Source organism: Littorina saxatilis, linkage group LG3, assembly GCF_037325665.1.
Source record: "Littorina saxatilis isolate snail1 linkage group LG3, US_GU_Lsax_2.0, whole genome shotgun sequence".
NCBI classification, from domain to species: Eukaryota; Metazoa; Mollusca; class Gastropoda; order Littorinimorpha; family Littorinidae; genus Littorina; species Littorina saxatilis.
In genome coordinates this window covers 39,593,069-39,607,760 of record NC_090247.1, presented here as the reverse complement: position 1 = coordinate 39,607,760, position 14,692 = coordinate 39,593,069, and the positions used below count along the sequence as shown (strand labels likewise).

At 44.0% G+C, this 14,692-nt stretch overlaps 1 protein-coding gene across 1 annotated transcript; it reads left to right on the top strand.

Moving 5' to 3' along the window:
• Positions 1-344: 344 nt before the first annotated feature.
• On the top strand, positions 345-14,457 carry LOC138962361 (anti-sigma-I factor RsgI6-like). Its single transcript, XM_070334156.1, has 13 exons — positions 345-444; positions 2,430-2,627; positions 3,623-3,762; positions 4,363-4,461; positions 4,869-5,037; positions 5,994-6,039; positions 6,290-6,448; positions 7,360-7,415; positions 8,402-8,539; positions 9,035-9,206; positions 11,644-11,754; positions 12,178-12,396; positions 14,175-14,457. The coding sequence occupies exons 2-13, from the start codon at positions 2,455-2,457 to the stop codon at positions 14,394-14,396; spliced, it is 1,704 nt and encodes a 567-aa protein (XP_070190257.1). The 5' UTR covers positions 345-444; positions 2,430-2,454; the 3' UTR covers positions 14,397-14,457.
• The last annotated feature ends 235 nt before the right edge of the window (positions 14,458-14,692 follow it).

The following is a 14,692-nucleotide window of genomic DNA, read 5'->3' as shown; positions in this document are numbered from 1 at the left end:
TAAAGTTGTCATTAAAATCGAACAGATTTTAAAATGATTGAATTGTATTTCCAAATCCTGGGTAAAAAAAATATAGATATATTATGTTCACTCTAAAAATGAGCTCAGAATTGAAGAAAATCGTTTCATACAAATTAGCTTTAACGTAGACATGCTTCACCAAGACAAGCTCGACCCGTCTAGGTTTAGGGGTTTCGGCAAGCCAGGTTTTAGTGTTCTCGGCGATGACTGGTTCCAGGTTGTCAGTGTCGATCAGACAGATTGAATAAACCTCACCCTTCTCATTTTGGACGGTTCAAAAACTACGATGTCACCTATCTTTCATTTCACCCTGCCTCTTCGTATATAAAAGTGTGACACCGAGGTCTCTGGCTTACGTTTACGTGTGCTGCACACTGCTATCTCAGACAGAGGAGTGTGTTTACGGTCCTCCAGTGACATAAGGTCAGGACGGAAGAAAAAGCTTTATTGTTCTGCTTCATAATTATATTCTTTCTCTTTCACTGTCTTCTTCTTCTTCTTCTTTTACTTCTGCTGCTGCGGCTACAGCCTCAATTAAGTTTTCCGCTTTTCATTATTTCTGTCTTTCTTCTTTCTTTTGCATTAGTGTCGGTGTATTATTCTTTTTACTACAGACACAAATATGGTGCATTGAGAAGGTTTTAGATTGAGCACATTTTCTACTAAGGTATTCCTTATCAGTTTGTAATACCTTTCCAACAGAGGTCAAAAAAGGCAAAAAGAGAAACCTAAATTATTGCAAATAAACTCAAGCTCAAAAGTTAAGCAATCACTTTTTTTTAAATACATTTATTTACTTTGTTTAATAAATGATCATTATCAATCGTATTCTTGTCTATATGGTTTCCCGTGAGTATGTATCGACGATCTTCACGTGTAAAACGTGTAAGCCCAGCTCACTTTCCCTAACGTTTTGGTCATGATGAATGTTGATCATTTGCTGAACAAGTCAGAAATCACGCCCTGGATCGTGGAACGCCTAGTTGTGTCCACCGCAGGCGCTACACACGATTATGTCCCCCGCAAGACCAACCACATGGTAGGTGTCTCCAAATTAATGCCTTAAAATAGTAGTTAACAAGACTTTCTTGTATTGAAGTTTATATCATACTGACCGGTACTTGTTTTGGCATTGGATCAGCCAGTTTTCTTACCATTTATACTCTCGTGTACTACATAAGAGAAGACATTTCACCAAGACAGGTCAAAAATACTGTCCCCCACGTTAAAAATGATAAAATAACACAAAGCACGGTCAACAGAAGGGCTTAATTCTTCTTGCTTGTCAAAGTCTAACTACTTGTGGATACTGCTTTCCATTTTTAAGTTTCAGCTTAGTTTAATTTAGACTCACGATGGGTACAAAGATCAACAGTGAAATTTGACGGGGTAAGATCCCCCGCAGCTTGGTCAAAAATGCGGGGGGACCTTATCTGGTGTCTGCGGGGGACCTTACCCACTGAGAATCGAGTACCACAAAATAACGCTAGATTAGAGCAGCTTATCCGCAATGCTGGTGCCCCAAAACGCGCATACAAGTCTGCAAGGTATCGAAGATTGAACTGTGAGTATTAGAATAGTGATTGAAATGGTAGTTCTGGGTTAATTTGTAAGAAATTGAGACCTCTCTGCGTAATTTTCACGGACTTCGGCAGAAAATCGAACGCCACTGTTCACGAGTACACAATAGGCGTTTCACGATCCAGGGCGTGGAAATGGCACGGTATGACAAAAACTGATTCCTTAAGGTGGTAGACGGTTGGAACTGTATTTTTAAAGGCAGTTACAGAATAGTGTGTCTGTCTAACTGCTGCTGGAATCTTTCTAAACAACTATAGCGTACCTCTATCTGCGTGTATGTCTGTCTTTAAGACTGTCTGTTTGTCTCATTCTCGTATTGTCTCAATCGGTCCCGAATAGCTAAACAAAAGTTGCAGGAACAAGACAAACCAACAACCAACCTACTAACACCTCTGTCTGTTTGTCTTTACACCCCCGGTATAGGGGTGTGTAAAGGTTTCGCTCGATGTGTTTGTTTGTTTGTTTGTTTGTTTGTTTGTGTTCGCATATAGATCTCAAGAATGAACGGACCGATCGTCACCAAACTTGGTGAACAGGTTCTATACATTCCTGAGACGGTCCTTACAAAAATTGGGACCAGTCAAACACACGGTTAGGGAGTTATTGGTGGATTAAAATTATACAAGGACTTATAGAGGGACATCTTCATGGTCAAAGGGAAATAACCATTCTCACTCAGTCACTGCCACCAACTGAGAAGGTTATTTCCCTTTGACGGGGGTGTTTTTCCTACCTCGTAGGAATTTCTTGTTCTCTCTACTTGACCCTCTCTAGCCCTATTATCTTTGCGCATGTATGTGCATTTACGTCACACCTTTATTTAACAGCCACGAGTAGAAGTTCACAGAGACGATGAGGGTCGTGGTGGTGTTGGCGATGGTGGTGGCGCTGGTGGCTGTGGTCAGTGGTGAGCTGCTGAAAAACACGAACATGGAGAATAAATACAACTGGGACTGCTGGAACTTCCAGTGTGATCTGACCAGCGACAGGCATGGGGGCAGTCATGGTCTGCTGAGCTCCTACAGGTACCAACACAAGATGGCGTATCATTTGTAAAGTTTAATGTGACTTTTTTTTTTTTTAGCTTGTACATTTATTCTTATCGAGTCAAGTCACACATCATGGCTAGTACACGTTCGCCAAGCCGAGTTATGTCAATTCAGGTTACGTCGCGCAAAGCCTTAAATTATATGTGACCCTCCACCACGAAATGAGTCGCATGTCACCTCGCGCGGTTCTGCGCTAGGCTTAATATAAGTCCGGGGAGTGTCTGGTAACAGTGTGAGGGTCACCTTAGTCACAGTACAGGCTTATAACTCAAACAGAGTTTCCGCTCTTTTCTAAAACGGATTTCACCACTGGATAGAGCATAACAAACTCTTTAGGAAAATGTACTGATATGAAAATCATGCAAAGGTGACATGCGACTCATTCCGTGGTGGAGGGTCACATATGGGCGAGTTCGACTTCGCGAAGTCTACTTCACTTCTTCACGAAGCTGGCTGCACGAAGTTGTGGCACTGAATTTTGGTTAAAAGAACTTGCGGAGTCTTCGCAAAGTTTATTTCGGGCTCAAGTTAGGACAGCCTTAACGTCAATCTAAATCACGACAAATGATGTTTGGTGAATTCGGTTCAGATTTCATTCAGTAACGCCACTTTAAAGGTCAGATAACGTCAAGCTAAGTACAATGTTGTTGAAATGTCAGATTCATTTGTAGTGCCAGTCCTTCGCGTGTAAACGATTCGTCTCACCATCTCAGATCTGGCTGGCTTTTGCATGGGATAAGACCATCCCTCCACATGTACACATATACATATGTTTACCGCTGACACCTCTTTATTTATTTATTTATTTATTTATTTATTCTTTCTTTCTTTCTTTCTTTCTTTCTTTCTTTTCATTTTCTTTTATTCTTCCTTTCTTTTTATTTTACTCTCTTCTTCGTTCTTTCTTTCTCTCTCTCTCTTTTCCTTTTCTTTCTTTCTTTCTTTCTTTCTTCCTTTCTTTCTGTCAACAGAAAAAACACCTACGACGGACCCTCACAGTGGATAAGTGTGGTGCGAGGTCACTCTTACAGCGCCAGTGGCTTCATCAAACTGACCATAGACTTGAGCCATGGTCAAGACCTGCAGCTGGAAGTGGATTTTGAGTTTTCTGGTCAGTTAAAAGAAATCAAACTCTGTGATCTGACCTTCCCAATGGTTTTTCTGCGATGACATGTTATACTACCGGTTTTGGTACACAGCTCTAAATGTTACGCGTACTGTACAAAGGCCCGCACGCACGCACGCACATACGCACGCACGCACGCGCGCGCGCACACACACACACACACACACGCACGTACGCACGCATATACGCACGCACGAACACACACACACACACACACACACACACGCGTGCAAGCGCACGCACACACACACGCGCGCAACCGCACGCACGCGCACACACTCACACACACACACACACACACACACACACACACACACACACACACACACACACACACACACACACACACACACTCACACACATACACGTGGGCGAAATATAACAGAAGCATATATGTCACACTTGCACATACTGAATCTAACGCAAGTGACGCTCTGGGATGTCAAAATATTCAAACAAAAAACAATCATTATAATATGCATATCATTTAATGCACATATATATATACAACAATAAACAAGAAACAAATCCTCAATTTGCAGAAATGTGTAACCTGTGTGTAGCTGGTTTGCTCTCCTGTTTCAGATGGCTCTCACGAGTATGTGACCGCGGCCTCTCGGTCCAACATGAGAACGTCTAACGGTTGGGTCCATCTCTCGGGCAACTTTGATGTTCCCAACAAACGTGAGTTATTTGAAGCTGATCGTGATAAGATATATATACTTTATGATTACAAATAGGGTCCATGGACCCTCTAAAAATTCAAATTTGGGGTCCCGGGACCCTCTAGTTGGACCGTCCGTGGGGAGCCTTAAAAGTTTGGAGGTTGTGGACTTATTTTTTTAATCTCATTATCTAAGCATTGTACAAAGTTAAAATTGACACAGAAGCTGCGCATTGATATCTACTTTTTGATGAAAATATGTCATTTTTGTAGAGAGAAAAATTGTCTTGCTCGGTTTTGCCAGCACACGGCAAAGTGGGATTCCACTAGCTGTGCCACTACGCGATCGTAAGCAAAAATCGTTCCACGTGACGGTGCAAATCGTTGTGTGTGACCGCCCCATAACCTGTGTTAATTCCTTCTTCAGCTTTGGCCAAAGCACGCATCTACTTCCAAGGGCCGCAACCAGGGTGTAACTTCGTCGTCGATGACGCATCGGTTACTGAACGCTCGGGGGGAGGGGGAGGTGGCACTCACACTCAACAATCCACTAACAGCAACATCGACAAACTGCGCAAGAGTGACATCAATATCAGGTGTGGTACTCTTTTTTTTCTTAACCTTTTTTCTGTTCTTTGTCGATTTTAACTCGTTGGTTCAGGTATTCTTTCTCGGAAGCTATGTTTGGAACGTTTTCTGGCGAATAAGACCATGAGGGACTTTCGTTGTGCTGTATTTTTTTTTTTTTTTTTAGATATATCAGCGATGTACACTACATTGGGGTGTGCACGTTAAAGATCCCACGATTGACAAAAGGGTCTTTCCTGGCAAAATTGTATCGGCATAGATAAAAATGTCCACCAAAATACCCGTGTGACTTGGAATAATAGGCCGTGAAAAGTAGGATATGCGCCGAAATGGCTGCGATCTGCTGGCCGATGTGAATGCGTGATGTATTGTGTAAAAAAAAATCCATCTCACACGGCATAAATAAATCCCTGCGCCTTGAATATGTGCGCGATATAAATTGCATAAAATAAAAATTAAAAATTAAAATAAATCCCTGCGCTTAGAACTGTACCCACGGAATACGCGCGATATAAGCCTCATATTGATTGATTGATTGATTTGGTTGAAAACTCGCCATAACTATGCTTATTTATTAAAAAGTTTTAATTTTTTGTAATGTATGTTTGATGGTGTATGCTTTTAATTAAGCGTTGTTGACTATGAATGTAGATGTAAATGCTTGTATAACTGTGTTTTAATTAAATGTGTCAAGCGCAAAAAGCATAATTGTAAAGTAGTGACATGGTTACAACCCCCAACCCGAACTGTATAGATCTTGGGACAGTAAACAAATTTGTGTTTGAAGTTATCAATTATATCCCGTCAAATACTTATTCTGTAAAGGAAGGAGAGAAAAAAAAAGGTGTCGGAGGGTGAGTGGAAATATAAAGCCCAATACAATAGTTTCGTTTGACCTGCTATAATTAGTTTTTTTCGGATAAGTAATGTCATGGGATTTTCACATCTTCGAAACTTTTTCCAGGGTTTCTACATCCGGGAGCGTCAACAAGAATGACGTGAAAATCCGGGTAAGTTCAAACTGATGTCTCGTGTTGTCTTCATAAATATTCTCTATTGCATTTCCTTTTTTTATTGTTTTAAAACAGGATTTTTTTGAGAAGTCACAACCACGTACGTTGCAATGCGATCTTTTAGGGCAAGAAATACAGCGACCCGTAACAAATACGCAGTCGTATCATCTAGCTTTGTGTTCACCTTCGTATTGGTGTGACTACAGTTCTTCCTTGGTTTTCACAAAAACTTGCCTACTTAAAACAGGTGGTGCAGAAGAAGAAAGCGTTTCCATTCGGGACGGCGGTCAATGCTGGCCGCTACAACGACCAACACCTTGGGGGCTACAGGGACTTCATCCACAAACATTTCAACTGGGCCGTGCCAGAGAACGCCCTCAAGTGGCCCTCCATCGAGCCCAATAGGGTAAGATCCAATCACCGGTCGCAAGAGAGCCAGATTTATTGTCCAAGAGGTTGACCAATTTTCTTGCTCCCAAGTGGCCATCCAGCCAGCCCAACAGGGTAAGATCCAATCACCTGTCACAAGAGAGCCAAATTTATTGACCAAGCGGTTGACCAATTGCTTTGCTCTCAAGTGGCCATCCAGCCAGCTCAACAGGGTACGATACACTGAATAGGTCGGTCCAAGGATCATCAAGCATTTGGTCTGGTAGCGACTGGTTGAGCACTGGATCCTCGGGTCAAGGTTCGATTCCAGGACACGGGCCAACTTTAGGTGATGACTCGCAGACGTAATCCATGCATATCCCCTCCACGTGGCATCGCCCTGACACTTTAATGATCTCGAGTATTCTGCAAGAAGTGCAGGTGGCTGATTACACCTTAACAAACACACACACACACACACACACACACACACACACATACACACACACACACACACACACACACCGGGGTAGCCTTAACTCTTGCTGCTCTTAGCTTTCTACTGGAGGGAACCGACCCACATTTCTCATAATAGAGTAATCGAAATAGGAAAAAAAAACTTCAACTGAACCTTTCCACAAAACTCTCCCAAATGGCCTTTGATGAAACCCAACAGTGTCAGATTCGCTCAGTGGTCGCAAGAGAGACAAATTAATTTTAAAGGAAGGTAATTGATTCTGTTTTTTGCTGAGCTGATACAGTGTCCACTCAAAAAGAATGAGCTATATTGTGTGGTCACAAGGAACAATTAACCTTTTCAATTTGAGTTTGTTTTGTTTTCGCGCGGAATTGTAAATGTCACCGTTCTAATTCATCCAGGTTAAGACTTGTTTTCTTTGAGGTCATTATCACCACTGTTTTATATCGGAGACATTCTTTTTGTTTCAGGGTCAGAAAAATTACCAACCTGCCCTTGACATGATTCACGGCTTGAAAAGCCACGGGTAAGTACACCTATTCCTCAAAGTTTTAGAGGAGGGGACAAAAATTAAAATCAACAAACATCAAAAATGTATTCAGTACGTCTGAACAGTCAAATAAAATAAACTAAGTACAGGTGTTGTCCTTTTGATTTGTAAAAAAAATACAGTACACTGAGTTTAACATTATACGGCCAGTTTGAGAGGTCCACGGTGGAAGAGATAGCAGGGCTCCCCATTGTCCGCGTCCCTGCGTCCTATACGCACTAGAAGCCGAACTGACGTGCTAGAAGTTCATAGAGGGGGTCCCGGGACGCACTAAACCTACAAAGAGCGGGTCCCGGGACGCACTTAATTTCCTCTGTCATGCGTTCCGTATACTCTTTTCAGACTTTAGTCGTCAGCTAAGTCAAAGTGCAAACACAAATTATCCCATTTTCACACGGGAACAAAGTGTTCGTGTGTATTGCATTTGACTTGGTATAGTTGAAGTGTCCTCCTCGAATATTCTGGTAAAACAAAAAACCCAGTTCATATCATATTATTCGCGATCACAATGCGTTATATGTAAATAGGGGGTTTGGGGACCCGGGACTCTTGGGACCCTCTAAAACTCTGCTAAGGGGGTCCATGGACCCTCTAAACATTAAAAGTGGGGGTCCCGGGACCCTCTAGGACGGGCGTTCGTGGGGAGCCCTGGATAGTATAAGCGGTCCAGAGTTAGCAAACAAACAACCTGGGCGTGAACATATCCGCACTTAGCTGAGTACAATAAGCAGAAGAACATAGGTGACAGCGCGTGAGCGAGAAATAAAAAGACCCCCCCCCCCCCCCAGAAATGCTGTACTCACGTTCTAACGTAGACGTTGAAGTTTCATTTCTCAACACTCCCATACACTGTTGTGAATTGCAACTTTGTCGGCTTCGTTAATACGCGATTACAGCATATTGTGTCTTTTTATGAGTGCAAAACTGTTTTTAAAAAGGTCTCACTTTTTTGTTTTAAATAGGCTGAAGGTGAGAGGTCACAACCTGGTGTGGTCAGTGGACCAGTGGGTGCAGGGCTGGATCAAGCAGCTGAGCGGCAACACGCTCCGTACCGTCGTCCAGCAACACATCCAGGAGACCATGGGCAAAACAAAAGGACTGTGAGTGAAATCAGCAGGCGTTCACTGCTTCTGTTCTTACTTAAACTTTGCATCGAAATAGTTAATCAGTCCTCTCAGGGTTAGATCTGAGGCAGGTTCCCATGATTTTGGAAGCGGTAAAAACGGTCATACACGTAAACATTGACTCGTTCAAAAACATGAGTGAACGTGGGAGTTTCAGCACATGAACGAAGAAGAAGAAGTAGGGAGGGGGGGGATGAATACTCTCTTGAGTCGTAGTAGTTGTGTGTATGGAGATCCAGAATTGGCGATCAGACATTCGAACGTTCTATTTCTTAAACATCTTTTTATCGGCAAAAGCACACAAACAAAAACACGCTTATGCAGTCTGGAATTCCTGAGACCCACTTCCTTGGGCGGCTGAATATACTTTGTAAGATTTATGTTAAGTCCCTACAAACCTAGTTACGAAAGTAAGTGGTTCATACATAGATCCATAGATACAGGATCTTTATTTTCTCTCTGTGCTGTCAGACTGGAGCACTGGGACGTAAACAACGAGAACCTTCACGGTTGGTGGTTCCAGACACGCCTGGGTGACAATGACTACAACTTGGAGCTCTTCCGCATCGCCCACAAGACAGATTCCCATGTCAAGCTCTTCCTCAACGACTACAATGTCGTGGCAAATTCCGGCTCCACAAATGTCAGTGACCGCATGGTGTTCATTTTCACCAGCAAAAAAAAACAAAAAAAAACCTTTGATTAGTTTAAAGGCACACTCCTTTTCTTGAAAACAAAAACAGTTTTGCTCACCATCACAGATTTGGCCAGGGAAACAGACATCCCTCCACTTTGTCACATACCAAAATGAACAGCCAGGGGGCTCTCTGTGCACAACTACTTGTTTTTTTATGTACTCATTTCTTAAACATTAACGATATATATACAGTGTGCATGTATCTATACATATACTAGCGGAAAAAAGTTAAGGACGGTTCACACACGCAATCACAGCAAAAGAACGAATGAACATATCGTACGGAAATTTGGAACACGTTTACTTCAGTCAATGTGCAACGCAACTGCAAAATTTGGGTTTATTTCATCGAGCCGATTCGGTTATTCATGTCCACAAACAGCAGAGGGGTCACAAATAAACATAACAAGTCTTTCATGAGGTCAATAATGGGTGTGTCCGCCACGTTTGCGCTCAAGTTCACCACACCTTGACCGCATAGAGTTCATAAGCTTCGTGAAAAAGGCCTGTGGAATGGCCTGCCACTCCTGTTGGAGCATCTGCAGCAGCTGCTGCAGGTTTCTGGGAGGCTGGTGGTTGGCCCTCACCTGCCTGTCCAGTTCGTCCCATACATGCTCTATGGGGTTCATGTCTGGCGAACAGGCAGGGAAATCCATCCTGACGACCCCGGTTTGCTGGATGTAGTCGTTGACAAGCCTGGCCCTGTGAGGAGTAGCATTGTCATCCTGAAACACGGCGTTTGGGCCAATCTGCTGCAGGGTCGGCAAGACAATAGGGGCGAGAATTTCGTCCCTGTAGCGTTGACCAGTGAGATTCCCGACCACATGGTACAGGGGGGTGCGTTGATGAAGGCTGAAGCCCCCCCAAACCATGACAGAGCCCCCGCCGAAGGCCACCCTCTCATGCACTGTGTCGTCTTCATAACGCTCGCCCTCACGCCTCCAGACCTTGCGCCGGCCGTCAGAATGGTACAGGTTGAACCTGGACTCGTCACTGAATAGGACCTGAGCCCAGTCCCGGCGCGTCCATCTCAAGTGGCGGCGACTCCAGGCCAGACGAGCCCGGCGATGAGCCTGTGTCAGCAGGGGACGCACAGCAGGACGACGACTCCGCAGCCGGGCGTCATGCAGGCGGTTGCCGATGGTCCTCTCACTAACGTTGATGTTAGTGGCCTCCCGTAACTGCCCTCTGATGACCTTGCAGGTGGTGGCCCGGTGCTGCAGCGCCTGCCGTTGGATGAAACGATCTTCCCTAGGAGTAGTCTTTTTGGGGCGACCCGACCTGGGCCTCTCCTCGACATTGTTTGTCGTCTGGAACCGTTGATTTAGCCTTACAATGACTGAATGCGATACCCCAAGTTGCCTGGCCACTTCGCACTTGGATACGCCGTCGTGAAGCCAGGCAATTGCTCTTCCTCGGTTGAATGTTGTCAGCTTCCGTCTGGCAGGCATGGTGAGGAGATGGCAGCTCGCAGAAAATCGGCGGCTTATAAAGCCGAGTTCGTGATCACAATTCACACTCGAATGATTGTCCTTGCATGTGCACAACAATTTTGCCATGTTACCTGCCTTATTCTACCCGTGCGCACGCCAAACAACAGCCTACTTTTTGGCGATTTTGCTATTTTAGTCACGTGCTGCAGCTCTGCGCCCGGGAGTCCCGTGCAGTTTTCCTGCTAACACAGCATAACCTACCCATTGGTGTGTAGCATGCGACAGCCATTTGATTTTGCTGACGAAAGAACAGGGTGTTTTAAACAAATGAAAGTCAGCGGGGAAATCAGTGGCCCGTCCCTAACTTTTTTCCGCTAGTATATATCGCAGTGGCTTTACACGTTGAAATCGGCAGCTGTCATAAGCCTGTAGCATATCTGCTGGTTGAAAAAAATGTGCATTTAAACAGCGAAATTCCATAATATGTTTGTTTGTTGGTTGGTTGGTTAGTTAATTGCGTGCTTGCTTATTTTGTGTGTGTGTTGTTTGTTTGTTTATATAAAACTTAGCAAGCGAACTGAAAGGATGTTGATATTTTAATTGTTTGAAGTTAAAACATGTTGCCGAGTGACATCTCGGAAATCCTCCAAAAGGAGTTTTCTAAAAAGTACCTATTTTGTTGCTGCCCACTGAAATAAACCTTGTCTCACGTAACTGCAATGTGGAAACTACATTTCACGAAACGTCAGTTCAGCTCGAGCCAAGTCAAATCAGATCAAAAATAAGCAGACAAAGCAAGAATGTCTATGCACTTAGTCATTGATGTCGGCATCTTAAATTTTCATTAGCGATTTCATAATTGAAAACAAATCAGCTGTCGTAACGACTACATATATTCGTGTCAGCAGCTTAACAAGGGTCTTATTCTTTCAACACTGGAATGTTAACAGGACTACCTGAAGCAGGCCCAGTGGTTCAAGCAGTCCAACGTGGGTCTGTACGGAGTAGGCTGTCAAGGGCATTTTGGCAACGAGGAGGATCCCAATCCGGATGGCATCAAGGTGAGCATGATCAATGTGACCATCTTTGAACATTTAAAATTTGCTCTGATGATGAAGGTGGCGTGTTGTTGTTGGTGATGGTGGTGGTGCTTGTGTTTTGAGGTGGTGGTAGTGGGTGTTGTTGTTGTTGTTGTTGTTGTTGTACGTTGTTGATGTTGATGCTGCTGTTGTCGGTGACCCAAGGGTGCAATGAAAATGAACCTCTGTTGAATATATTTTCTCTTCATGTAGCATTTGTCCTGTTCAAACACTTAATTTGTTTCCATTTCAGCAATGCCATCAACTTCGAAGGCAAAGACACTGCCGCTGAACTCACGCGCCCGTCAATGAATGTAGTTTCCAATACCAAATTGAACTTCAACTGAATCTACTTTCTCTTCGAGTATTTCCGCCCCAATCAAACAGTTCATTATTCCATTTCAGCAACGCCTGGATACGCTAGCACACGCAGGTCTGCCCATCTGGATCACAGAGCTAGACGTACAGGCCCAGGACGAGAACAAGAGAGCGGATTTCTACGAAAGGGCGCTGACAGCTATGTACGGTCACCATGCTGTTGAAGGCATCCTCATCTGGGGATTCTGGGACCAGCAGCACTGGCGTGGGGCTAAAGCTTCTCTTGTAGACGGCAGCAACTTTCATGTAAGCGATTGGGGCTTAAAGTCGCCCACGTTGGTGTAAGTTTGTTGCAGCAGAAGTTCGCTGCGCGTCGTCAGCGACATCGGCTATAGTCAAGACACAAGAATACAGGGCCGGTGTAACACGAAATATTTACTCCACGAAAAATTTACTCAGGAAGAAAACATTTCGTACGAAATTCTTACTCCGAGTAAATTTTTCGAACGAGAAAAGAACTCCCCAAGGCACGAGAAAATTACTCCCTCCACGAAATTTGTACTCCCCATTTTTTTTACTTCCAGTAAAAATTTCGTACGCAAAAATGGGATGCGGGCGAAGGGATAATGCCAATAAGTGATCTCGCGCACACGAATGTCGCGCTACCCTCCTTCCACCCCTTCCACCACCAAGACTAACAGGGGACAAGGGAGTAAACATTTCGGACACCTGGCATGGGAAGTCACAATTGCTTGTGTTGGGGTGAAGTAATTTATTCGTTATTTATTCGTCAGGGGAGTAAAATTTTTGTACGAAATGTTTACTCGGAACTCACCTGTCTTGGGGAGTAATTTTCTCGTGAAATGGGGGAGTGCCTTTTCGTAAAGGGAGTAACTTTTTCGTACGAAATGTTTACTCCGGAGTAAAAATTTCGTGTGAGTAATTTTCTCGTGTTACACCGGTATGTATGCGAGAGTCGAGGTAAGAGGCGTTTTGTACCCTCAGTGCAGTTTATTACGGACTGAAGGTCAAAACTCGACTCTTGCATACCCGCCCAGAGCTACATCTGTGGTACGCGCATGCCAGCCGATGTTGGGCTAAACATCCTCAAATTCCTCCATCTCTTCTTGAATGGGCGGTTCTGGTGAGGTTATGCCCCCTCTTTCTTTCGGCTGGTAACTGGCGCCACCTCCCGGCAAGATCACACAAGAAAGGTAAAAAAACTTGCATTGGTCCCAAACAGGATATCGGTTTGGTAACAGTTCGTGTGTAAGTCGTGCATTCTATACGGTAAACAGACAATGGTCGGTTCTGGTGAGGTTATGCCCCTTTTTTCTTTCGGCTGGTAACTGGCACCACCTCGCGGCAAGATCACAAGAGTTGTCTCGCGTTATAATTATCACCCCAGAAGCGCTCATTCCTGATGGCCTAAAGTTTGGCATCTAAAACAGAGTTATTCACATCCTATGTCAACGCAAAACGGTGTTCAAATGCAGCACAGATATATTGAGTTATTCGTAAATTATGCTCTCTGTCTGAATTTATAATTTTGTAATTAACTCTACCACTGACAAAATTAATATTCCATACGAACTTGTGCATCTGTACTCGTAAATACAAACTTTGCAGAATGTGTAAGCACTTCTGGTAGGTTTGTTGAAGTAATGACATTGTGTTCCTGCTTAGTATGGCAAAGGTATAGAGAAGGGGGGTAGTTTAGTCTTCGACCTTCTAGCTTTGAATGGTTTGTCTTTTGATTTCCTGTCAGAGTACGTATCAATGATATATGTGCGTGTCTCTGTGCGTGTGTTTGTGTACATATGGGTGTAAGAATACGCGTGTATGTCTGTCTGTCTGTCTGTCTGTCTGTCTGTCTGTCTTCCTGTACCTCGGTCGGTATGTCTGTCTTTGTACACGGGTGACAAGTGGGACACATGGTAAGGCTAGATGGGAGACAAATACGCACGTCTGGGAACACGTTCCTGGTTAGTCAAAGTTGAACTCTGGCTGAATGGTAACCCCTTTTCAAACACTAGTCAGTAAAAATCGAGACACTTCAGCTTTAACCTCTGAATTTCGAACAGGTTAACGCTGCCGGTCGCCGTGTCATTGACCTTCTGGAAAACCGCTGGATGACGGACGAGACGCACACGCTCTCCAGCTCCGGCGACCACTTCACTGTGCGTGGTTTCCATGGCGACTACGAGCTGCACGTCCTCTATCAAGGTCATGACCTTGGAAATCTGAAGAAGACCTTCAGCTTGGGCAAATCTGCACACACTGAGACGGTTAATATCCACGTGTAGATCGAAGGCTTTTGAATCCCTGATATGAATCTTGTTTGTAAATAAACAGAGCATCAAACCACGTGTTTTGTCACTAGATGTGTGTGTGTGTGTGTGCGCGCATTTTTGTTAGAGTTAAAGTACTTCTAACGGTAGTTTTGCTTTCAACAGATTTAGAAGGTATGGAAGAAAGAAAAAACCTGTATCGTCCCTTCTCCAATCAACACGACTCTTAATGTAAAATGATGAGTTTGCAAATGTCGTGCGAGAAGTGCTGCCAGAATTTTGACAGATAACAGACGAAGCAATATGTGTAA

Bases quoted from the DNA above. Each gene is read 5' to 3' on its own strand.
- LOC138962361 (XM_070334156.1), top strand. From the start codon at position 2,455: ATGAGGGTCGTGGTGGTGTTGGCGATGGTGGTGGCGCTGGTGGCTGTG. The intron at 3,763-4,362 runs GTCAGTTAAAAG...CTCCTGTTTCAG, and splicing joins AGTGGATTTTGAGTTTTCTG to ATGGCTCTCACGAGTATGTG. The intron at 6,040-6,289 runs GTAAGTTCAAAC...TACTTAAAACAG, and splicing joins AGAATGACGTGAAAATCCGG to GTGGTGCAGAAGAAGAAAGC.